This window comes from Triturus cristatus, chromosome 1_2 (assembly GCF_964204655.1).
Source record: "Triturus cristatus chromosome 1_2, aTriCri1.1, whole genome shotgun sequence".
NCBI lineage: Eukaryota > Metazoa > Chordata > Amphibia > Caudata > Salamandridae > Triturus > Triturus cristatus.
In genome coordinates, this window is record NC_140580.1 from 1,060,397,389 (window position 1) to 1,060,421,651 (window position 24,263).

The window sequence follows — 24,263 nt, forward strand, 5'->3', positions numbered from 1 at the left end:
CACTACATTCTGCTAAGGGACTATTTGTCGTGGTGTAACAAATGTCCTTGGATCACCGATCAGCTACCTATATCAAGCAAAGCTGCAGTGTTCTCCTCAACCTCAACACGGCAGGAGGAGGTCTTTCTGGATATGCTTGCTGGCTCTTTTTCTTAGACCCATTTCCATAAGCTCACCCTCCTCATTTTGGATCAGAAACTTGTAATGTGGGCCCCACTCCCAGACGTCGAAGCATTGTGATCCTTAGGCACCTGGTTTAGTGACTATGCTACTGTACCAACGTACCCCCGTCTCCTATTACCTTTTTGGTTGCAGGCGTTTTTCCTCATAAGAGGCCCTTCCTCCATTTTACCTCTTGTACCCTTACATATGCACTAGCTATTTCGACTGCAGCATTTAATGTCAGGTTAGTGTTAGAGCAGTTTCCCCCGGGCATTTGGGTTCAGGGCATTCAAAAACAGTTTCATGTAGATTTGTAGCCACTCACTGCACCCGCCCGCAAGGGGATCTTTAATCCATTTTAAAGGTGCAGGCGGGAGCAGCTGCTTCAAAGCTACCCATTTTACCACCTGAATGCGCTGCCCCAGGGTAGCGCAAGTTCGTGACTGCCCTGGGGGCAGCGCGTTCTATTTAATAGGGTGCATGATACCAGTTCGCGCCCGGTGCACCTATTTTAAGGTACGCCGGGCGCAAACAGGGAAAGTGCGCCCAATGCATAATAGGGCCCGTCGTACCCATAAGTTCCCTTTCCTAGCTTTACCATCTATTGTACAAACTGCATATAGGCAAGGAACACAATATTCTAACAATGGCTAAGGAAGGGGGTTAGTCTCTGAAGGGGAAATATGATGGTGGTATTAGTGCAACTGTGCAGTTGAAATGTCATCTCGAATTGTCGTAATAGATGAAGCTTGAATCTTAAGCAGAGCTATGCAGCAAGCACATTAAATAATTTCATGTAGCATCATTACATGTTTATTGTGGCACCATTGACAATACCAGATACTCAAAAGCGCATGGACACAAACCACCAGACAGACAATCTGATGTGCACTAAATACTGTTCATTGTGAAATCTCATGCCTTAACAGATGTGAAATGCACAGGTACAGACATAGCCAACGTCACAGATATATTTCAAAAATCCAAAGAGCTCAATACTAAATGGAAATCCAGCATTAAATCTACTACATTGACATCAACTTTTGGAATCCACAGTGTATCGAAGAAAGTGCTGCCTCGCCTATCTTTTTTTATATAGGAAATACCAAGAGTTGAACTATGAATCATGCATTATCTTGTATATTTAATATAAAAAATAAATAAATACAAAACGCTTCATTTTAGGGCAAGCACATTGATCAAGTAAACACAACTCATTATACAGAATGTCATTTCTATTCAAGAGTAAATACTGGCAGTATTGATATCTGTATAAATACAGGTTGACACACACTAAGATCAAGAAAAGGACAGAAAAAAACCTCCGAACCCATACACTCCCCTCAGGTAATCAATTATTCGGTACATTTCAAGTCCAGCAAAAAAAAGTTTACAGTCCACATTGGTATACATTTTGCACTTGAACTTTTTGATTTAAAAACGGTCATTTCCTTTTAGCAGAGTGTGGTTGAACAACACGTGGACAGACTCTGAATTGTAATATCTCTTTATGCAGTAATTTTTGTTTTCTTCCAAACTTGTTCAAATCGTGTCAGCTTTGCAGAGCTTATTAGAAGATCCCAACTACTGTTAATGCAGATTCTCTGAATGCCTTAACTGTGCTGAGAACAATTTTGCTGCATGGTGATATTACTCTGTTAGATCCATTACATTAACGAGTTCCACATACTGGTTTATCAAAGTGCTTTAAATTGGTTCTAAAGCCAGGACATACCAAAAACACATTCCCTTTAAGAAAAATATTTTCATCCTCATTTATAAATACTAAAAATAAAAGGGTAACATTTAATACTCCAATAACACTTAATTTGTGTAGTGCAAAATTAACATTAGCTTATCCATTTAAAATGAATGAATATAATATTATAAACCAAAATTTACAATTAAAAAGCGCTATACTGTCAAATGAGAGGTGCTGCTTGGTAGACTAATTAGAAAGTCAACACTGAGCCAAGTCTTGGTGAGATACAACACCTGTGCATTCATGAAGATCCAACCTAAAACTCAACTTGGGAACTGAAGGCTTGTTGCCATTGCCAACATAATTGTCCCATTTTATCAATGTTTTTAGAAAAAAAGTCTGTTTGCCATCTCTAGACACTCAACAGTTAAATAAAAGTAATATCTAGAACTCCATGGGGGGCATCAGCCCAAAGCATAATTTTACTTTACTACCCAAAATTCACAATCATCATGGTAATTTGCTTGTATAGTACATGATCACATTATACTGCAGAATTTTGATTGACCCGTGTCCTTGAGTCCTTCCAGTTTTGCTTTGTCCCGCACCAATATTGCCTCATTTCCATACTGAGAATACCACATGCTCCGGCTCCTGCTCAAATAGGTGCCTGGCGTCACACTCTCCAGCTTTTGCTGTTGTTGCTGCCAGATAAGTAATGAGGTGTCCCGGTAACGCAGCCTGGCATAGCCTTCTGACATGGCTTTCTCAGCTAATGGTACCCTTCCACTCATCACTACGTTAGGTCATATGGGAATCCAGTGAGCTACCTGCAAACAAGTGAGGTTATAAAAGTTAAAATATTGAATGTCAAAATCAGAGACGAGAGAAAGCAGGTTTGTCCGTTTTCATTTAACTCTCGTGATTGTTACAGAAAACGGTTTCTACCAGGCATTGCCTGTGGCAAGTGACTTATCATCAAGCCAAAGTTGTAATTGTGACAATATAGAAAGTTAAAACTTCAGCAACATTGTTTCTTTTAGGATGGAATTAGGGGTATCTTATTTACAAATCAAAGAGAGAACATTAAAACAATAAGTTTACAGTGGTACAGTATCGTAAGTACGAATTATTCAAACTGGTGATTTTAACAGCAATAAATCAGAGGTGAGCTAGCTTCAATCTATCTTTTCAAGTTCGATTATACTACCTGTTCAAGACAGGTGCTGGTGGGCTGTCTCTTTGATCACATCATCTAAAAGTTCTTTGTGAACATTTATCAGCCACATGTTCTATCCGTAGAAAGCATGCTACTTCTGACTTTTACACCTTGATTTGGAAAAAACGCAATGTGCAATGCCAAATTCTTGAAAATGTCCCATTAGCCACATTTTGCAGAACGTTTTCAATGAGGTGTATCAGATGCTACTTTCATTGGGAAGTAGTCAGGTCACTTATAATGAATTTTCAATTTCACCAACACCTAAAATCAAGAAAAAACATCTTAATTTCATGGATTTCAAACAAAATTCAACAAGTCTTATCTTGTGTTCCATAATTGCATTGAAATTATATGAAAACGTACTCTCATCCAATCAGAAAGAAGTGAAGATTTGTTTTGCACTTTGCGTAACAGTAGCTTGCCTATAGATTGTAAACAAGCATTTTAAATGCAATAGATCCCACATTACTGTAAGCTTGAGCTATTGGCGTTGCAAATGATGTTTGTTAGGTTTTTTTGTTAAAAAAGATCCCAGCAGTAGCATAAATAATAAAATACAATCTACGAAGCAAGAAAAGGAGCAGTGCCAGAAGACTGTTACTAGGTGTCCCTGTGGAGTTGTAAAGGGACCTCTATTAGCCACATAAGGTACTTCACCCTTATGCTACTGCTGGGATATTTGTTAACAAACAAAATCTAACACACATTCTTATTTGCAACGCCAATAGCTTAAAAGTTCAGTAATGGGAGATCTTTTGCAGATGAACAGAAAAATGTTCTTGATTAAACACATTCAATAAAGGAACTCTAAAAAGTATATACAATTATATATCAATAATATTTAAATTAATTGGATTGGAGGACTGGCAAATGTATACAAAAAGGATTGGGTAAAAATTTGAACTTAAAAAATGGGCTTAGAAGTAACAAGTAATTGTGTAAAGGGAAAGTATTGTTACATTTCAAAAGATAATACTGCTGGTGCCAGGCTATGTCAGAGTAGCCACCATGGTAACAAAAGTGTTTTCTCCCCTTCTTTCTTTGCACCAATACTCTCCCTTCTGTGCAGCCAGAATGACTGTAGAATGTAGGATGATGTCACGGAATGTTGGTGTGTGGTTTGGGTTAGAGTGTCAGTTGAAGATGAGAGGCTGAGCAGCAGGGAGGCTGCTCCTGGTGGGGCTACTACTGATTACCATCTTATTTACTATCTACCTTCTCTCTACTACTTGGAACCGGATATAATAAATATCATCTTGGAACTTACAACTCTGCTTACATTTGTGTAGTGAAGACAGGGTTTTGCCTGCACACATTGCTATGTTAGCGTAAGCTTTTTAGAAGCTAACGCCATCTTGCCCCTATGCTGTTTTTTGCACACAACACTACAGGTAGCTGTTATTATAAGTAAAACTGCTTGCTTGCTTTTTCTTCACATGAGAACGGTCTGTTTTTCACATCCCTAGACTTACACTGCGACCTTAGTCTGAACACTGTGTGCAGAAACCGTCAAGGTCAAATAACAATGTATGCTGTTGAATTCAGGTTGATCAGCCCACGCTCTAGACACAACAAGCACACAGCTGCAAATATCTGAAACTCGGGTGCCTTTAATATTGCATTGCATGCATGATGCTGACACCCTTGGAGAAAACCTTTCCAGACACAGAGAGCAGTGCTGATCCTGTGATGTGATTCACCTAAGCTGATCTTGAGGTATGGGGTTCCCCATTCAAACCTAGAGACCTATTATTATAAAACTAGCTTATTAGCCAGGGGAGGGTGGTACACAAGGTATTATAGGACCTGTTACCACGATCATTGTAAGATGATTTGTCCCTTTGTTTTCTATGGAATTGTAACAATGCTGATGGATTTATTTTTGATCATTTGTTTGCTTATGTTAGCCAAAGTACTGCATCTTAGAGCACGTAGTTAAAAATAAACATTTTAAAATTTTCCATGTCTCGGATTACTCACGTTGTGGACTGATGTGAAAATAACAATGAAAATGTGTTTCTGATTCCCACCATTCCTGAGAGCATTCTAAGTCGCTTGTTCTGGGTGGTCTAATCATTGGTAGCGTCAAGATAGTACGGAGAACGAATGAGACACTGATGCTAGTCGGATAGGGGTTCTAGGTACGGAGGTGAGTTTTTTGGTACACCACAATTCACTGAGGTCCTGGTTTCCTGCGCATAGTTCTGTGCATGAGCAGAATCCCCGCAACATTTGAACTTCTTTACTTAGTACATTTTAGCGATGATTTAAAGTAAGAACCTGCGTGTGTTTGATCTACATTTGTTACAAGTTTCAGGTTTCCACAAGAATTCAAAGAGAACTTTAAAGGAACTGTTCTACTTGAAACTGTTAAAGAAGCTTGAAATTGGAGGAAAAGAACGCCCTTCCTAGCCTCACCAGTGTCTTCTACCAACTGGAGAGCCTCTTTGTGGCGTTTACCCTCCTTTACTTCAATGGATTTTATGGACATTTCTGTGCTTCTGTGAATTTAAATATGCTGTGTGGCGCAATGAATCTCTGACTTAACATCTTAGCGCTGATCTAAGCTGCCTACCATAATCCAAGTCTTTATTATCTTGACAGCTTGTCTGGAGCATTGTTTTGCTTAGCCTTGATTTTCTTTTCTCTCCACCTTGAACGTATGCCTACTGCACTTCTACACACTTCAATGTACTCCGATTGCACCCATTGGCGAGTGGTGGATTTCATCTGAGGAATCTTGTTCTGCTTTACAGAGCTGTACGAACACTGTGGATATCAAGTTCTACCTGGGGAATGTGACAATTTAAGCTGGAGAGACTTTTTTTGTGAGAGATGTGGTAAATCGGTCTCTAATTTTCTTTTGGTATTGGAAGCCGTTTAATCTAATTGGTGAGCGACTCTTATTTTGGCTGTGTGCTATTTAGCCGTTTGTTGTTACTTTGTGCGGCTTTTGAATCACGCGCAGCGCGTGAGCCTGAGCGTGCACACCTTACCTTATTATGGTGTCGCATGAAGCTTTGGTATTCCTTTTGCCTGCCACAGCTGTTGTCAAGCTTCCTTGTGACGTTATGCTGTTTCGCAGTGTGAGGAAGCACGCATCCGTCCACATGCTTTCTCCTATGACGTGTGCAGCCTCCTCGGACTCCTTGTTGTGGTAGACGTTTTGGTGCACGCTACTGCCGCCAGCCATCCGGAGCGACGTCATAGAAGCGTGCTGCCATCTTGGGTTTGGCGCTTCACTTCCATCCTGCACTCTACATTGTGTTATAACCCTTGCCAACCCCATTCCCTGCGGTAAAGGGGCTTTCTTCACATTAATCTTCATTCTGCACAACAAATTCAATAGAGAGCATTATGACCAAGGAAAGACTTTGTTTTCATTTTTGAACACCGAGCAGTCGTTCTGTTTGCCTATCCTGCGTCTTCCACGTCTTCGCATGGCTCAGAATATTGAACTCTGGACATTTCTGAAGCGCTTACTGCTAGGGATTACCGCAAAGGTACATTTACTCATTTCATGCCTGTGCATTTTATTCTACGGACATGTGTGAAGCGTATGCCCTCTGGGTTAACCATGAAGGAACATTTTCTCACCATGTGTTTTCTTCGACGAACCTGCTGTTCCTGGTGCAGCCCAAGGCTGATGTTGCTGTGACTCCTGCTTCTTTCCTGTGGCGTGTGAGACTGTACATCACTTCGGGTGATCTATCGCTCACCGGAGTATTAGTCTTCATTTTGTGATATCGTTGTTACTTGTTGGTGCAAGTACATTATTTTTGATTGATTTTGTGCACCCTTATGCTACATTTATGAATGTGTTACATTCCGTGGTTTTTGCTTGTGTAATTTAGATACACGTTACATTTCAGTTGGTGCGATTTCATTCTGTTTCGTGAGCGAGTGCATCTCAGTATAATTTTAGATGTTTTTATGGGCGAGTGTATCCCAGTACATTTTTTTTTGTTTTCATGAATGAGTGTATCCCATTACATTTTATTCTGTTTTCTTCGGTGAGTGTATCCTAGATCACTTTGTGTTTCGTGGCTGAATGCATCCCAATTCATTTTCTGCTGTTTTTGTGGGTGAGTGTATCCCAGTATTGTCCGCTCTTCTTCCACTGTTTGTTACTCTTTACAGTGTATTGTTTTTCTTGGAGTGTTTGCCTAAGACTTTTCTGTTTTTCTAGGCGTTCTACGCATTTAAGTTATAGAGTTTATTGCTTACTACAAGTATTACTTACTATGTACTTACGCTATTTTCTTCTTTCTGTGTTTTGGTCCAGTCTGGTTTACAGTGCTGGTTCGCTGTTTGCTTTGCGGCTTATCTATGTCTACAACTTATTTTGCCGGTGATTGGATCTTACACACGGATTGTAGGGGTGCCTGAGACGTCAGGTGTACAAGTGTTTGTACGTGTCCTGTGCTTTTAAGCAGAGTCTTATGTTTCTACTTGTGGTTTACTTTATGGTTTTGCCTGAGACTGTTGCTCCATTCAGGTGTGCGTATTTCATGGTATATGTTTTGTTTTCTGGGTTGTGCCTTTCCTTTGTGAGAAAAGGGGATGGTGTGCGTGCCATTGTAATATTGCAATTTATTTCTATTGTAATTTTGCATTTTTATGCCGTTTTATTATTGTATTGCATTTTCTTGCCATTGTATTATTGCAATTTCTTGCCACTGTATTATTGCTTTTAAGATAGTCCTTCTCGCTATCCTTTACCCGGTTACATTTTCTTTCAATTGTTGAATTTTCTTCTTGGACTTTTTTTTCATTCTTTGTTCCTTTCTTCAGTAGATTTCTTTTGTTGATGTAAAGAAAAAGGATATGTTGTAGAGTGATTTATCCCCTTTTTTCTTTGCACCAATACTCTCCCTTCTGTTCAGCCTGAATGTAGGTTGATGTCACGGAATGTTGGTGTGTGGTCTGGGTTAGAGTGTCAGTTGAAGATGAGGGGCTGAGCAGCAGGGAGGCTGCTCCTGGTGGGGCTACTACTGATTACCATCTTATTTACCATCTACTTTCTCTCTTCTTCTTGGAACCAGATATAATAAATATCATCTTGGAACTTACAACTCTGCTTACATTTGGACTTCTTTACTTAGTACATAAAGCATGCCTGAATTGATGTTCTTTTATGGATGGCTCCTTACTAGATGCCTTAATTTCCGCTTCACAAAAGCAAGAGGTTTTATCTGCAGTGGCCATACTGATCAGATTAACAGTCAGTTCATTTGGCGCTCTGCTGGCTCAGTCATCCTATCGAGGAGGTTCTCACTGCATGGTAATTATGCCACTTCAATTAACCTCAGAATGAAAAATGTGCATTTATCCTGAACTTTTCTTAACATGTGCAGAAATACCACCCAGCCCCTTTTTTTATTATGACTATGTGATGGGTTAAGTGTTCCTGTGTGTACAGAACGTAGAGAATAATAAAGAAATAAAACGAGGGCTGGGAAGAGGTGATCAAAGGAGTGCTGAATGAGTCGAAGCTTCAGGACTAGAGGATATGGGGTTTCGCACATCACTCTCAAGTAAACTACACTTCAAAGCCTTCAAGGAGTGTGGTGAATAATTAGGCAGGCTTTATGAGGCATGGACGGAAACTATAAGACCAAGAAGAACCAAGGAGTTAGATAGACTCAGCCAAGGAAAGACAGATTAAAGAACCTTCAACACCCAGTCAGAGGCTGCGAGTTGCTCACTTTGGTGGGGTGCTGTGTAGTAAAGAGATGAGTCCTGGTGGAAACATCAAAGGCCGGCAAGCAAGTGCAGAGAGTTGTTTATAACCGGGTGCTATCCAAAATGGAGGAGAGGCCTAGTGGCAGCAGTAAAGGGAGGTGGCAGGGGCTATAGGTTGCTCACACCACATGTTCTATTGAATATAGGAGCTTCCTAGAGGCAGTATCAAAGGGAGGCAGTAGAGGCTGTGAGTTACTCAACACTGGGAGCTGAGTCGAACAGAGAGACCTGACAGCCGCTTCAAGGGGAGGCAGCGCAAGCTGCACAGCAGAGAGGAGTGGTCCAGCATCAGCACAGAGGGGAGGCAGCCGAGGTGCCTGGCCAGTCACTTTGCAGTGTAGAGGCGCAGCCTAGCAGCAGCATCAAGGTCAGCAGAGGCTGGAACGTGCACATGCTGGGTGCTCTGCAGTATACAGCAGGGTCAGCTCCTCCGCTATGGCGGAGGAGTGTCGCCCCATTGCTTTTTCGCAGTCAGAGAAGGAGAAACTTTAAATGGTAATAACTTTTAGTTATTACCATTTTATGTTTGCGTTGTGGGGCGGGTGGGGGCTGCTCTGCTCTGCGAGTGTGCCCACTCCTGAGTGCGTAAAGACTGTTTGGTCAGCCTCTTGGGTTGCCCAAACCAACAGTTTTGCAACCTGCATTGAGAACATGCCCACCCCAAAAGCCCCTGGCTGGGCGCAGTCCCGACCAATCACAACGCTGCTTGCAGTGTTGTGATTGGCTTAGAGGAGGGAGCCTAGCTGCCTGCTTCCTGTTCCGGTCGGAGGCAGGGACGCAGGAGCAGAGTAGACACAGGACCCAGCCCCAAGGTAAATTTAAATTATTATATATTTTTTTGTAATCCCCCCCCACGACCCCTACCCTCGCTGCCCCCTCCCCCATTTGTGAGCCATGCCAGCCGTGACTGGTATACAGGAGCAGTCAGGAGACAAGGCCAATCTCTTTGAGCTGCTTCTTCCCAGGGGCTGTCTTTCAGAAGGCATCAGCTATGGTCATTACTGTTCATGCAAACATATTTCTGCCAACACCAAAAGAAATGGAACCGTCGCAGTTTAAACAATTATTTGCTCTACAAATGATAACTCATGTTGCAACAGAGTAATCAATAAGCTAGACCTAAAAGTGGGCCCTTAACTAAGTCACCAGTGGAAGAATACAACTCATCCTTTTAGAATAAGATAAGAGTGTCCCTAGGTGTCACACATAAAGGAATAGTGAAGAAAACTATCAAATCAAGAGCGGACACCTCAGATATGTCAAATACACGAAGTCATGAGCAGGAGGCTAACCCACAGCCCAATCTAAGTGCATTTATATTATAGAAGCAATAGGTGTGCCAAAAGCTAAAGCTGTAGCGGAGACCTAAAGAGGTGGCGAAGGAGGTGGGTCACCAATACACCCAAACACTCCTTACCGGAAAAAGCGTTTTAGAAAAGAATATTGTAAAGTCCATCTTTTTTTTTCTTTCAAGAAAATCAGTATGAAAGCTAAATAATGCTGCACTATTTGGGCGCAATTACAAAAAAGCAAAGCTAATAATAAGGATTAATAAATCTTGAAGAAGAACTAGAAATGTCTTGACAGGAAAACATGTACATTGGTGTAGCATCCCTTGCATGCTGGAACGGTTTTCAACATGTATCTAAACCCATGTTTGTTAAAGATAGTTGAAGGTTTGGTATTATGGTCAACGTTTTCAAGGAATCATAAATAATACTTGTCCTTGTTAAGTTAATGCTTTTCAAGGTCATCTGTTTTATTATTTAGCTATGTAAGCAAAAGTTGAATGTATTAGGGGATGTTGTGAGTGGTCAAAAACATACGCATTCTCATTTATACGTCACAGATTTTAAATATTTGGGTTTTTAGCTGCGACCTGAAAGCTTTAGTAATTCAAAAGCAAAAAAACCACAAAGGGGTATTCAGATGCAACTGTAAAGCTTCACATGAAAACATTTTTAATTTTGTAATGAGATAATGCCGTGGCTAACTGCAACTGATTATACAAATCAGTGGCGTGGAAATAGTAAGACTATTTCAATTACACTGCTCACAGCACCAAACGAGCACCAAGATTTTCCGTTGCTGCCAAGATTAAGATTACAAATCTAAATTAATGTAGATGTTCAAAGAAACAAGTTCCCCCTGTGTTCAACCATTCACAAATGCAGCTGCCCCACCTACCTCTCACACCACTCTTCACATACACCCCAATCAAGGAATGTCAATGCTGTCTTTCGAAAGACGAGCCAGCCGTGGAGCTTCCATGACAGCGGTAATGACAGAAGAAAAGCCTACACTTTTTCACCTGGTTTTTGTCTGGCAAATAGAGTTCCCAGAGAAACTTTCTAAAGGTGCATGACGTGCAGTCCTATTTTGAGAACACCCCTGCAAACTGTCTCTGAAACGGTTTCTCTACAATCAGGACCCAATATCTAAAAATCCTCCTTCCTGCTTAAGTGGAAGAAGTCTACTGCACCATTTACATTAAAGCACAAGGAACGGCAAGCAACGGCAGGGACAGAAGCAACATGAAGAAGGTTGGGAATTAGGCAAAGCAACATGGGGGACGACAAAACAACATCGGTGGGGGGAGGCAAAGCAACACCTATTTTGTATTATTGTATTATTACTATGGCGGAATGGCTTGTTATTTTCGGTAAGTTGCATTCTAGCCCATAGTGCAGATCTCCTTTGAGAGTGCTTATCTGTTGGAGGACGTGCTGTGCTTGCCACAGAGCAATGAGGTCTCCTTAAAGCGCACATTGCGTCAATGTACTAATACAAGCAGCGACAAAAGGAGGCTGCACAATGATCCAAAGGGAGCCTGCACAATGATCCAAAATAAACATTAAGTGCTTCAATACCTTTGGGGCGAGCTTGCAGTATAACAGTGTGCCTGCAAAATGAATATGTGCACCCAGGAGGAGCTTTCATTCAAACAGAATGTACAAGTTTACATGAACAAATGCAGCGATCTTGTTGGGGTGGTGGGCAAGTAGTGTTGGAGGGAAGGGAGGAGGCCACAGCCAATCAGTGAGCCATTTGTCACTGTAGCCTCCCTGCAAGCTGCTGAGTCGGGAGCTGGGGATCCGTGTTCGAGCCTCGGCTCAATATTTGGTACATTTTTGCAAATCGCTTACTGTGCCCTTTCTCCAAAATACACGAATGTAATAGGAGAAAAGCAGCGATTGCAGCTATTTAAACGTATGAATGTAATTGAGCAACAACAAAAAAAGCAGCGATCTTGTAGGGGTAATGGGGCAGCCAAGTGTGTTTTTGGGAGGGAGTGGAGAGAGAGGGCACAGGGAGAAAGTATAAGAATTAGAATTTAAATCAAACCAAAAAAAGCAACGATCTTGGAGGAATGGTGAATGCGGGCAAACAGTTTTGTGTGAGGGACGGCACAGGGATATTAGGTGAAAACAGGCCAAATAAGGCTGCTGCAGCTAAGTAAACAGAGCACTTAACAGCAGAGGCAGGACAACAAAGAAGAAGAAAAGAAAAAAACAGTGCTCTTTAAACTCTCTACCTAGCATCACGAGTTAGAACACATGTTACAGGGGCAGTCCTTCAGCAGAAGAGCAGGAGGTACTAATGAGGGACTAGTAAGCCGAGACATGAGCACAGCATCTTTGGCATAAAGCAGGGCTGGGATCGGACAATGCCAGATCTGGGAAGGTTCGCATAACACTGTCAGAACTGTGTCCAAGCTGCCATATCAACAACATGGCTAAGAGTGCCCGGTTCTGGGTAGGACTGCTTTGGGGGAAATTAGGAGTCCCAGCAGAAGACATTTAATCTGTTGCCCAGGCACTCATGATATCCAGACAGGACTATGGAGTTGCTTTCATTTCTGGCATACACAAAGTCAACCTGGATCCACTCAGAGCAGTCATACATGCGGCAGCCTGTTTCCTGAAGGACACAAGAAATTTGACCACATCTCAATCATTTTACGCTCCTTTCAATGGCTCCCCATGGAGGTGAGAGCACAATTTAAATCTGTCTGCAACAACTCATGAAGCCCTTTACTTCTGATTACCCTCATATCCAGGTGTGCAACACCCATAGGGCTAAAATGGCTTCAGCCAAACCCCCCCTCCTCCCGCCTCCCCCTCCGTCGGGTCTCTCAGCCCAGACTGCTGCAGCTTGAGCTGCTGTGGGCTCGGCAGGGCAGTGTCTGGAGTCTTATCTCCGCCACACCCAAGTTTTTCACAGATCTTTAAAAGACCATTTAATTGTCTTTGAGAACTGGTTAATGAGGCTTTGTTTTCTTTTCTTTTTTTTTTTACACTGGTTCCAGTACCCCCTGGGTACCCACTCTGACTATTCTTTGCATACGTATTTTACTTTTACTGCCACAGTGGGAGAATTAATTTAGTGAAAAGGCATATCACAAGTAGGGATGCCACCTTTCCATAAGAAAAATACTGGCCATTTGTTGTTTAAAGAGTTTGCAAAGGCCTTGCATGTTAAAATCTGGTTTGCGATGTCAACATAATCGGCGCCATCTTGTCCCCTCCCAGGCTCGCACGCTCCCTCAAGCAGTAGCCATTTTCGAAAGCGCCATGGCCCCTCTGCCCCTCCCCCGCCGACCACCAACGCGTTCCCTAGGCGCTGCAAAACATCCCCCACGCGCCGGTCGCCCCCGCTCCCTCATACATAGGCCATGAACCCTCTCCTTCTGCGCGACCCTGCCATGAAACCACATCCCGCACCTGGCCAACACCTCCTTTTATCCCTTACATGGTCATACATCCTTTCGGTAACCCCTTCCTCCACGCCTGATCGTCCGAACTGATCCCAGGCCATCACCTAGCCCTACGGACGCAGTTTTATTGCCCCTACTGTAAAGGAAACACCCCACATCAAAGGGATTACAGTAGATCAAGGCCCCCCCACCCCCTGAGACCCGACCAGTCGCACACACCCCCGGGAATTGGCGGAATGTCCAGCTGTGTGATAGCCATCTCCTACTGTGTGTGGGGTGGGGACTTCCACTGTAGATATGTGTGGGAACGAGCTTGAAGTGGGGATTCTGAGGATGTTCTTTCATGTATCAAAGCGATCTCAAGAATGTGCCATGTATGATAAACCTGCAATAAAGTCATAAACCTGTGTATAAGAGGCCAGGCCTCAGAGATGTGGTTAGAGCACCTCGTGACGATACCTTACTGTCTGATCTGATGTGTTCTCCTCCGGAGAGAATAAACCTTGGTTTCCTGCCTTCCAGTCTCCGGCGCCTGCCTCTTTGTTGGTTAATTATCGAATGGTATAAGAGGCGATTACAGCCGGGCAATACTCAAAAGGTTATCGACTGCAACTGCCGCTACCATTTAACAATTGGCGTCCCAAGCGTGGGGCCCATCAGCGACACGTGGATCCAGTGGGAGAGGTCCCGACGACAGAGTGAACGACTGCAACGATCGGAAAGAGCTCCTGCCCGATAGACCCTCGTCTGGCAGCCGATCATCCGAACTTCACTGGCTCCGAACCGACCTCTCTCGAGTGATCTACGGTCCTGACTGGGAACCATCAGGAGTGCCGCGGCAAATACGGAGAGTAGAGGACGATCGGGCGCTGGAGGCGGAAGACGAGAAACTGTCCATGCGGTCCGGGTAAGGTCGTGAAACACGACAAATTGCGAAACGATTGATTGACTGATTGAAAATACTAGTATTGCTTATTGATTGTTCTCTTTGAGATATTCGCTGTCTACAAACGGGGAGGTGTAGAAATTCTCTCTCTTCCTTTGCAGATAGTGAAGGGTAGGTAACGCAGACTTTTGTCCCCATTGTAACCCGTCGTGCCTATTTTTATCTCCCCACTGATTGATTGTCCGAATATTGATTGTTTTTAAGAATAGTGCTCTTTGAGATATTCTCTGTTTGCAAATAACGTAGAATAGAAATATTCTGTCTAGTCTTTGCAAATAGTGAAGGGTAGGTAACGCAGACTTTTGTCCCCATTGTAACCCGTCGTGCCTATCTCTTTCTCACCATTGATTGATTGATTGTCTGAACACTGGTTGTTCGATATTGGTTCTTTGGAGGTATTCTCTGCTTACAAATAACGTGGAACAGAGATATTCTGTCTAGTCTTTGCAAGCAGTGAAAAGATAGGTAGTGCAGACTTTTGTCCCCGTTGTAACCCGTCATGCCTGTCTTCTCCCCACTGATTGGTAGTTGGTTCTGCCCGGACCGCTTATTAGAGGTGAACCATCCGGCTCCACTGGAAGGCACCCCTAATAAGGACATATTTACTAAATATGGATCAGTCGCTGTAGCCTACAACAAACTAGGGCATAAAAATGGCTATAGAGAAACAAAAATAATCGAGCGAGACCAGTAGACCACTGATGGGATCCTTTTGACCCTACAAAAATAAGAAACACTAGCAAATAGCCCTTTGCGAAAAATATGAAACTAGGGGAAGGAGCCAAGCTCACGGTTGAGATGGCCACGAGGTAGCTCGGCTCCATCGCTCTCACTGCCTAAACATGTCTGCCCTACCACCCACCCCGCCCAGTAAACACGACAAAATCCTGCACAAATGGAAGTCTGCTAATACCCACCATCGACGTTACCGAACTGGGTTAGATCGCGCACACTTGGGCTAGGTCGTTTTCCGATTACGCAGTAACATCCTTGTGCTCGTTGCCAGATTGCAAATATGTACAACACTCCAACAAAGTAGTATGATTAAAACATTTTAATAACTTATAGGTATAACAACATTCCGACAGGGTGAACACGTTAAAACACGTTTTTTAACAACTATTTACATGACAGCCTGCCGCAACCTCCATCCCAAAGCATTCACGTCCGCGTGACACAGTCCTCACCCTCCTTCCTCGAAGTAGCAACATTGGCTTGTTTTGGGCGGTCCTTTTAGTCGGCGTTGGGCTATAAAAGACATGCAAAATCCATCGGCCTGTAGGGCGGCATCAGTGGCGGACGGTTGTGCGAATAGGCCGGAGGCTACACGCAGCGCTGGGACCCTGGCGGCGCCGAGGAGGAGTCTAGCGGGTTCTTGTACTGGTCTTGCCATTCTCTTCTGCTGCACAGATCGACAACGAAGGGTGCCCTGGCGGGGGGGGGAAGCGACGCGAACGGGCCTCCCCCGCCTCCCCAGGTGGAGGCTCACCAGCTGAGAAGGCACCCCTGCCGTTTCACTCGCCGTCCAGCTGAGTAGGCGCCCCTGCACTCACCGGCCAGCTGCAGCAGGGGAGCCATTTACGTCTCGCCTGCCGGACGCCCACCCAGGCGCGGGCTCCTTTCTGCACCAAGATTGCCATTAGCGTTCGACGCAAGAAGTGGGCCCCCGCAGCCAAGTGGTCGGGGGGACCCACCCCAGTGGCTGTAACGAAGAGCTGCTGCTGCCACTGGACTCTCGAAATGGCGGTCGGCTCTTCAGATTCAGGCCTGGTCCACTAAAAGATGGCTCTGGGCTACCTTGGAACTCGGAAGCTTGCCTGCTCGGGCATGGGCCACACCCTTGAAAACGCCCTCTCAGCTTTGCAGATTCTGCGGGAGTCATTGGCCTTCGACTCCCGTGGACTTCCGGTGGGGGCAACCGCCGCTATTGCTTGATCATTCCACATTAACTTGTCTTTGCCCCGGGCGGCAGCCATCTTGCCTCCTTTTGGTGCCCTGAGAGAGACTGATTCAAGGCGTCGGCAGCGAGACCCGCCTGCTGTCCCGCCCTGAGAATGGATCATGGCATTGCTGTGAGACCGTGGTGACGCCATGCTGACACAAGCTTCTGTTTGAATTATCAGGAGACACTGTAGCCTAGCCGCTCGGATCAGTTCCGGTGGAACCTCAACATGACCCGGTAGGAACAAAAACTGTGCTTCCCCACCCCCGAATCACGATTCATGCTGTCTGTTCTTTCCGTTGGCTCTAACGAAAGTTCTCGAACTGCCGAAAGGGATTCTGGTCTGGCAGCTAGTTAGTGGAAGGACTTAGACTGTACGCTGGACCCGCCCGACCTCGCCCCAAAATGGCGCCGATGTAGGAGGGGCCTACAACTCCTTATGGCGTTTCGGTTACTTGACATTTATGTTAAAAGGATATGTATGCGATGTTTTCACACATGATGGGCGGAGGGACGGGGAGGGTACTGATCGGGCATACGAACAACCTTATTGATGCTGGCCTTCCCACTTTTATTATCATTTTTATTTTTTTCGTGTTAAGGTAGTGTTGCTCATGATACTCGACGCCTCTCACACCGTGGCCGGCCTGTACGGTTGTAGGCCCGTATTTGTATACTGACATTGTTTTCAATAAAGGGTTTTTGAAGGAATTACGGAATCAGCGTCATAACAAATCATCTAGGTTGGTAAAGGTTTTGAATAATGACTGTTACTCCCAAGCAATAGAAAGCAGATAATGCAGACCCTTTTCTTTTTTTGCCTGAATTTTAGATTGATGAAATTTGTACCCATCACACCTGTCTTTTTCCAGAGTTGTTAGAGAATGGTTGACTATAGCTTAAGGTATCTGCCGAACGCAAGGTACTGTACCTTGCCCCATAATATGCCACCGATTGAGAAACAAATGCACGACGAAGGAACCCGAATTTAGGAGACGGATAAAATGGAGCATCCTTGTATAATCGAGAGGAAGGATATAGTAGGTCTGTGGTATTACCCGCTCCTCCAGCTAGCCTGGTACGTGGTAAGTAGAACTTTTTCGTGTCTACGCGCGCTAACGTACTTTGAATGCTGCACACCCCCCCCCCTTTCTTTTTTTCTCTATAGGTCACATTGGAGTTCCGACTGAAGAATGGAGTGGACATGGACAGCACCGTGCTCAATGTAGGGAAAAACATAGACAAACGTTGTGGGATGGTGCGTGAAGTGCAGACCACCACTGAGAACGTGAAAAACTGTATGGTATGACTGTGCGTATGTGCCATGATTGTACGGTATGAATGTGTATGCATTACATATGCTTGGGTCGCTGGAAGAGAACGTCATAGTATGACTGAAGTGCTTGTCTATCGATCAAAGGGAGGGGAGTAAAAAGTCCGACACCCCCCCAAAATGAATTACGGAAAATACTGAAAATACTCAGCATGCATAGGAAAGAGGACAGGAAAGGAGAGGTCCCCATACTCAACGAAGCTCTGTGTCTTCGTCTTAAGTTTCTGCGCTTGATGTATGTACTGTTACGCCCTATCCGGTATTTGTGTGTACGTGAACGCCGAATTTATGTTTCTCCCCCGCTTGTGTTTTCCTACGTAGAACTGACCCGTGCTACTCCATGTTGTGTGTACACCAAGTAACCTATTATCGTACACATGTCTCTCTCTCTCTCTCTTTTTATGTCGTACGTATACGAAATAGCCTACTTGATGCGCACGTCTCTCTCTCTATCTCTCTCTCACTCTTTCTCTCTCTCTCTCCCTCGCTGAAGGCTCTCTTGCCCTCTTTCTTTTTGAATAAATTAACAACACTATACCTCCTCAGTATGTGTATAATTGGCCTAAAACACGACAGTGTTCGAACAAATTGACAGAAGCAAAACGACCGTATTTTACCACATTACTACCTGTCCTTTCTGTAAAATGTTGAACTTAACTGGCTGAGAAAGAAAGGACAGGTAAGACGACTGATGTCTCCCAATCTGGCCCTCATCACGGGGACTATATGTCAGTGGTTTTCGTTTTAGAGCTCTAACGACACCACCTCCACCGCTCAGAATCGCCCCGCCCAATTGCTCAGAACTGGAACGTCTAAGCACCCCGTCCTCCCAGAATAGCCCCAGTTCTGTACTAGCCGTCCCAGGGTATTTTGAACAATACAGCTGATGACTTTATTTTCTGAAGATACATCGCCTAAACTGATGAGGGTTACCTATTGTCTCCAGCAAGAAAAATGTTTAGCTTGTGTCCCTCCCCGAAATAGATATTTGTGAACCCATAACAGTAGCACCTTGCACTTTTTCATAAACTTAGCAGTCCTCTGAGAAAAATATGAATTAACAGAGCTTGTGTTAGAAGAACGAGTCTCTACCGGAGAAGCCGGTTCGAATTTTGATAGACCAGAAAGTTGACAGATGTCAGGTCTCCTGCCACGATTATAAGGTACAGGAATCGACACCTAGCAGGCCAGACGATGGAAATTTGCAGGAACACCCACAAAACCTGCACCACAGCAAATGATTAATAAGTTAGTAACATACACCGACACAAGAGTTAATAGACATCCATCATAGAGCGACCGATAAAACCTTTTCCCCGACTACTCGGTGGTTGGGAGAGAGAATGAAGTGTGTAAATGTCTTCCCTGCCAGCTCTCTAAGATTTTGTTTCTTGTACTCATTCAAAGATAACATGCGGTCATCGGAAGAGAGGGGTCGGACGTGACGCACAGCCTGGCTGCGGATCATGGAACATCTATGGCATCGACCAAGGGGGAGCCACGAAGCAAAAGGATGCGGGACGAGGCACCATTCTCAGCATGGAGAGCGATAGAACGAAGGGCTATCCCGAAGCCCCCTGCTCGCTGATCAGCTCGTGCCTGAAGTCCCAACCCGTCGAGCCCGATTGATGGGCCCAGTGCTGAAAGATTCTGCTCCCCTTGGCCCACTTTTGATCCGATCCCACTCCACCCCCTCTTCCCTCGGCCTCCCAAAGCACCCCCATTTTTTAACTTGACTTGACAAAAGAAGAATGAGAAGCGGGTACTCCGTCTCAAGGTACCTATGATAAGACCAGTCAAGGGACAGGACAGAACAGGACTGTGATCCAAGAGCAAAGAATGGTCACACCCTACAACGCGAAAGCCTGGATTTGAGCTGGACCTTAGCTCCACCGCCGGTGCTCAACAGTGCCAACGAAAGAAGAAACGCCCCCCCCTCCCTGACTGTAACTCATGTTGAGTTGTATTCCTCTCCCAACCACTTTTGAATTGACTATCTTCCAATCAAGTTTCCAAGGTCCTTTATCGGTCACTTCCAACGACACACTAATATCTAAGAGACATTAGCTTGGTATAAAATGACAATTGTATAGCATCAGCCGTACACATGACTATGCTGATTAGTTTGATCCACACAAAATTCTAGACCTTGAGTAATGTGCGTAATATTCCTTGTCTTGCCGGACCACCTCTTACGGTATCGAATTTGTGTTCAAGCGAGCTTCCCTCCACCTATCTCCGGGTCTGACATATGACGCAGCTGATGTAATTTTGTATACGCTACCTCCTCGCCTGTCACATCAACCACATGCAACTATGTACAATTGTGTCAGATTGTTCCTGTCTGTCCTAAAACTCTGTACTTTTAAAACAGGAACGCATGAAAGCATTTACGATATTATGGCTAAGAGGTTAACGAAGGTGAATGTCGGCTAGACAAGCTGGCTAGATATGTTGAAAAGGGAGGACTGTTAAAATCTGGTTTGCGATGTCAACATAATCGGCGCCATCTTGTCCCCTCCCAGGCTCGCACGCTCCCTCAAGCAGTAGCCATTTTCGAAAGCGCCATGGCCCCTCTGCCCCTCCCCTCCCCCGCCGACCACCAACGCGTTCCCTAGGCGCTGCAAAACATCCCCCACGCGCCGGTCGCCCCCGCTCCCTCATACATAGGCCATGAACCCTCTCCTTCTGCGCGACCCTGCCATGAAACCACATCCCGCACCTGGCCAACACCACCTTTTATCCCTTACATGGTCATACATCCTTTCGGTAACCCCTTCCTCCACGCCTGATCGTCCGAACTGATCCCAGGCCATCACCTAGCCCTGCGGACGCAGTTTTATTGCCCCTACTGTAAAGGAAACACCCCACATCAAAGGGATTACAGTAGATCAAGGCCCCCCCACCCCCTGAGACCCGACCAGTCGCACACACCCCCGGGAATTGGCAGAATGTCCAGCTGTGGGATAGCCATCTCCTACTGTGAGTGGGGTGGGGACTTCCACTGTAGATATGTGTGGGAACGAGCTTGAAGTGGGGATTCTGAGGATGTTCTTTCATGTATCAAAGCGATCTCAAGAATGTGCCATGTATGATAAACCTGCAATAAAGTCATAAACCTGTGTATAAGAGGCCAGGCCTCAGAGATGTGGTTAGAGCACCTTGTGACGATACCTTACTGTCTGATCTGATGTGTTCTCCTCCGGAGAGAATAAACCTTGGTTTCCTGCCTTCCAGTCTCCGGCGCCTGCCTCTTTGTTGGTTAATTATCGAATGGTATAAGAGGCGATTACCGCCGGGCAATACTCAAAAGGTTATCGACTGCAACTGCCGCTACCATTTAACATTGCATTGACACTAAATAGAGTTGTAAATAAAATGGTATGTATTAATTTGTAACATGACTTTTCTATCTTTGTTTCCTTTAACTATTAGTCATGGAAAATGAATGCCGCCCTTGAACACATTTAAAAGTGCTTTCTATTTATATTTGCTGTTTGAAGTATGTACAAATAAGTGCTAAAAATACCGGCCTTAGGTGATTTTGCTTATTTTTGTATTGACTGGCACATCAAAATACCAATGGTACTGGTAGAAATGCAATCCACTGGCAACCCTAATCAGGAGACAGCGTTTGTTGCAGGTTCAGCACATCATTTATTTCCTCCACCCTCCATCCCTCTTTGATACCATGATTGCAATAGTTTCGCTTATATCTGAAACCCTACGCCAGCCGTCAATACAATGCCAAGTTACTCCAGGTGTTTGGGAATACATCCTGCATTCAGACAACTTGCTCCTCATTCTCACTGCTTACCCTTCACTTTCACACTCACCCTGCACTCACAGTGATTACATTGTACTCACAATGCTCACTATGCATTGACGCCATTTACCCTTCTCCTACCCTGCACTCACATGAGCACAACACGCAGCCTGCATGCACATGATGATCCACTCCCGTGTCACTTTCACCACTCACCCTATATTCACAGCAATCACACTGTCTTCACGCTGTTACCCTGCACTCACACCATTCATCCTCCTCTTACCCTGTGCTCACACAAGCGCACCCTGCACTCACAGCGACCACACTGCACTCAAGCCACTAGCCATGAACTTCCAGTCACTCTCACAGATTACTCTGCACCATGCACGAGCACACCACCCTGTACTCACTCCTCTCACTCTGAATGCACTGCTCTCACTCGACACTCACATGGGAGCTCCTCTCTCATTGCATTCATGCAACTCATTCGACACATCAGCACATTTTTCACCCTACACTCGCACCACTCATTCTACTCACAAGCTCACCTCTTACTCAGCACATATATAAGTGACACAACTCTCATGTATATACACATTTCTCCAAAGGCACCCATAGAATAACTGTTCTTTCAGACGTACTAGATGCCTATTTAATTCCATATGCAACAACAGGGCAGGTGCAAGAGAAGAGAGTGGACTGAAAAAGAGGGATGGCACAAGCAGGGAAACTAGGGCTAAACTCTGGGGTATGGGGATGGATTAAGAATTGTGTGACACCTTCAGCCATTCCTGGCTTTCATTCACCACAATGCTTCATTCCGAGACATGTAGTAATTTTTTTACATTGAAAATTTGGTCTCAAGAACCCAAAAATGCGCTGCATACGTCAAGCATTTCATAAGATTAGTTGGATGCTGTGATATTATATGTTAGAATATGGATTCGTTCATTTCCAATACTGTAACTGCTTGATCCACACGCGACACCAAATATAAGCCCTGCACAGCTATTTTAAGTAAGTGCACTTTTCATTCACATCATACTTGTAATAAACCATGATAAGGCAATATATTATTATTTTTCAGTAGCGCCCGTCTCCTCCTAAAGTGACAGGGCGGGCCGGAGGCAAGAAGTGGGGAAAAGGGTTGGTTTGAACAATTTTTTTTTTTTTTTTTAAACTTACCTGAACAACACCGCTGCCACCGCATTGCACTCTTCCTCTGGGCACATGCTCCTGCACTGAGGCCAATCCTGATGCTACATGAAAGCAGCATTGGGATTGGCTTGAGCGCCGACAACTTGCATTCTCAGGCAGACTATGAGCCTATGCCAGCTCTCTCCTACAATGCAGCTGGGGCTGCAGAGAGCTTTACTGCGCATGAGGGTTTGGCCGACCTGAGACAGCCGGCCAAACCCTCATGCACAGTGAACTGTGTGCACTACCACTTCCCACCCGCAGTGTCATCCCCAGGACCCGCCCCTAAGACTTGTCAGAGTCCTGGGGCGGGTCCAGGGGATTAAAATAAAGCGATAATAAAATGGGTTTAAAACCAGTTTTATTTGAGGGTTGTGGAGGTGCTCCTACGCTCTAATGGAGCAGCCGGCGCTGCTATTTTGAACAGCGTATAGAGAATGTTTTTATTGAGCCTCCTCAAAAGGCAAGGAAGGTATAGCAGCAGGGAAAGCTTTTAAATGACTGCAAGAGATATAGTGAGAATGTGTGTGTGTGTTATACGTGCAAGTGTGCTGCTGGTCTGGCATACTGGAGGTTATTCTTGCCTTATGGATAAGGGCACTAATAACATATGGATGCGGGGGGGTGCTACCTATGGCAAACTTTTTGATGTTCTCCATGAGACTTCAATAGATTGCAGCAGTTAAAACAAGCATTGGCATAGCCAATAGGTCTCGCTTTTGAAACCTTATAAGTGTTTAGTTATGCAACTGTTGCATGGCTAAACACTTAGAAGGTCCCAAAGGCGAGACCTATTTGCTATGCCAATGCTTGTTTTTTGGTAGGCACGGGGATATTAAGTGATTTGCCCAGATCACAGGATGTTGAGCCGACTCCGAGGCTTGAACCTGGTTCCCCAGCTCCGAAGTCAGCGGCTTGTAGTGTTGTAGTGGATTATAATTTGTTAGTAATGTTGCAATGTGCCTTTAAGTAACGTGTGTACATTTCAATGGTGCTTGACATCATTCGGTTCTGGAATGTTTACTGAATTGTCACACGGCTCTAGCCGTGAGACCACTTCATCCCCCCCACCCCCCTTGTCCCATATCTGGCCTAAAACGCTCCCACCTCCTCACTTCCCCTTCCAATCACATACCAACCTCAACCTGCACGATCTACTGATGCTCCACACTCACAGAATACTGTACCACCTGCTCTTCATTGCTATGAATAGGAGTGCAAACCTATACCTCCTTGGAAAAGCAAACCCAATACTTCACTTCACCTTTGATGTACACTTATCATTTTTTTTATTGATGTGTTCTAACTTTGTGAAGCGCGCTATAAAAATTATAAAAATCAATAGAACACTCACCCTCGTGGCCTCATCGTACCGATTGCCTCGAATCGACAGCCATGGCAACGGTGCGCTCCCGTGACCCACCCACGGCGCTCGGCTGCGTCACTGCTCAGCGCGCGCAGAAAAAATGGTGCTCCTTTAGAATTGCAGTCTTGGCCCCGCCTCGCAAGAGCAGGTGGGCTGAACTAT

At 44.7% G+C, this 24,263-nt stretch overlaps 2 protein-coding genes across 3 annotated transcripts in view; one reads left to right on the plus strand and one right to left on the minus strand.

The window, feature by feature from the left end:
• Positions 1 to 24,263, plus strand: part of WDR5 (WD repeat domain 5) — a 166,360-nt gene that overhangs the window by 35,359 nt on the left and 106,738 nt on the right. The gene's annotated exons all lie outside the window — the stretch shown is intronic.
• BRD3OS (BRD3 opposite strand) lies at positions 953 to 24,220 on the minus strand. Of its 2 annotated transcripts, XR_014963192.1 has the most exons (3): positions 24,090 to 24,220; positions 3,075 to 3,347; positions 953 to 2,694 (listed from the first exon to the last, which is right to left on the minus strand). XR_014963192.1 is itself a non-coding variant. In XM_085612710.1 (2 exons), exon 2 carries the CDS (start codon positions 2,656 to 2,658, stop codon positions 2,404 to 2,406), a length of 255 nt encoding a protein of 84 aa, XP_085468836.1. In that variant the 5' UTR covers positions 2,659 to 2,694; positions 3,075 to 3,208; the 3' UTR covers positions 953 to 2,403. The 2 variants fall into 2 exon arrangements, 1 of the variants encoding a protein (XP_085468836.1); XM_085612710.1 differs by lacking the exon at positions 24,090 to 24,220 and having other exon boundaries at positions 3,075 to 3,208.

Excerpts from the sequence above, each read along its gene's own strand:
- BRD3OS (XM_085612710.1), bottom strand. The coding sequence starts at position 2,658 with ATGAGTGGAAGGGTACCATTAGCTGAGAAAGCCATGTCAGAAGGCTAT.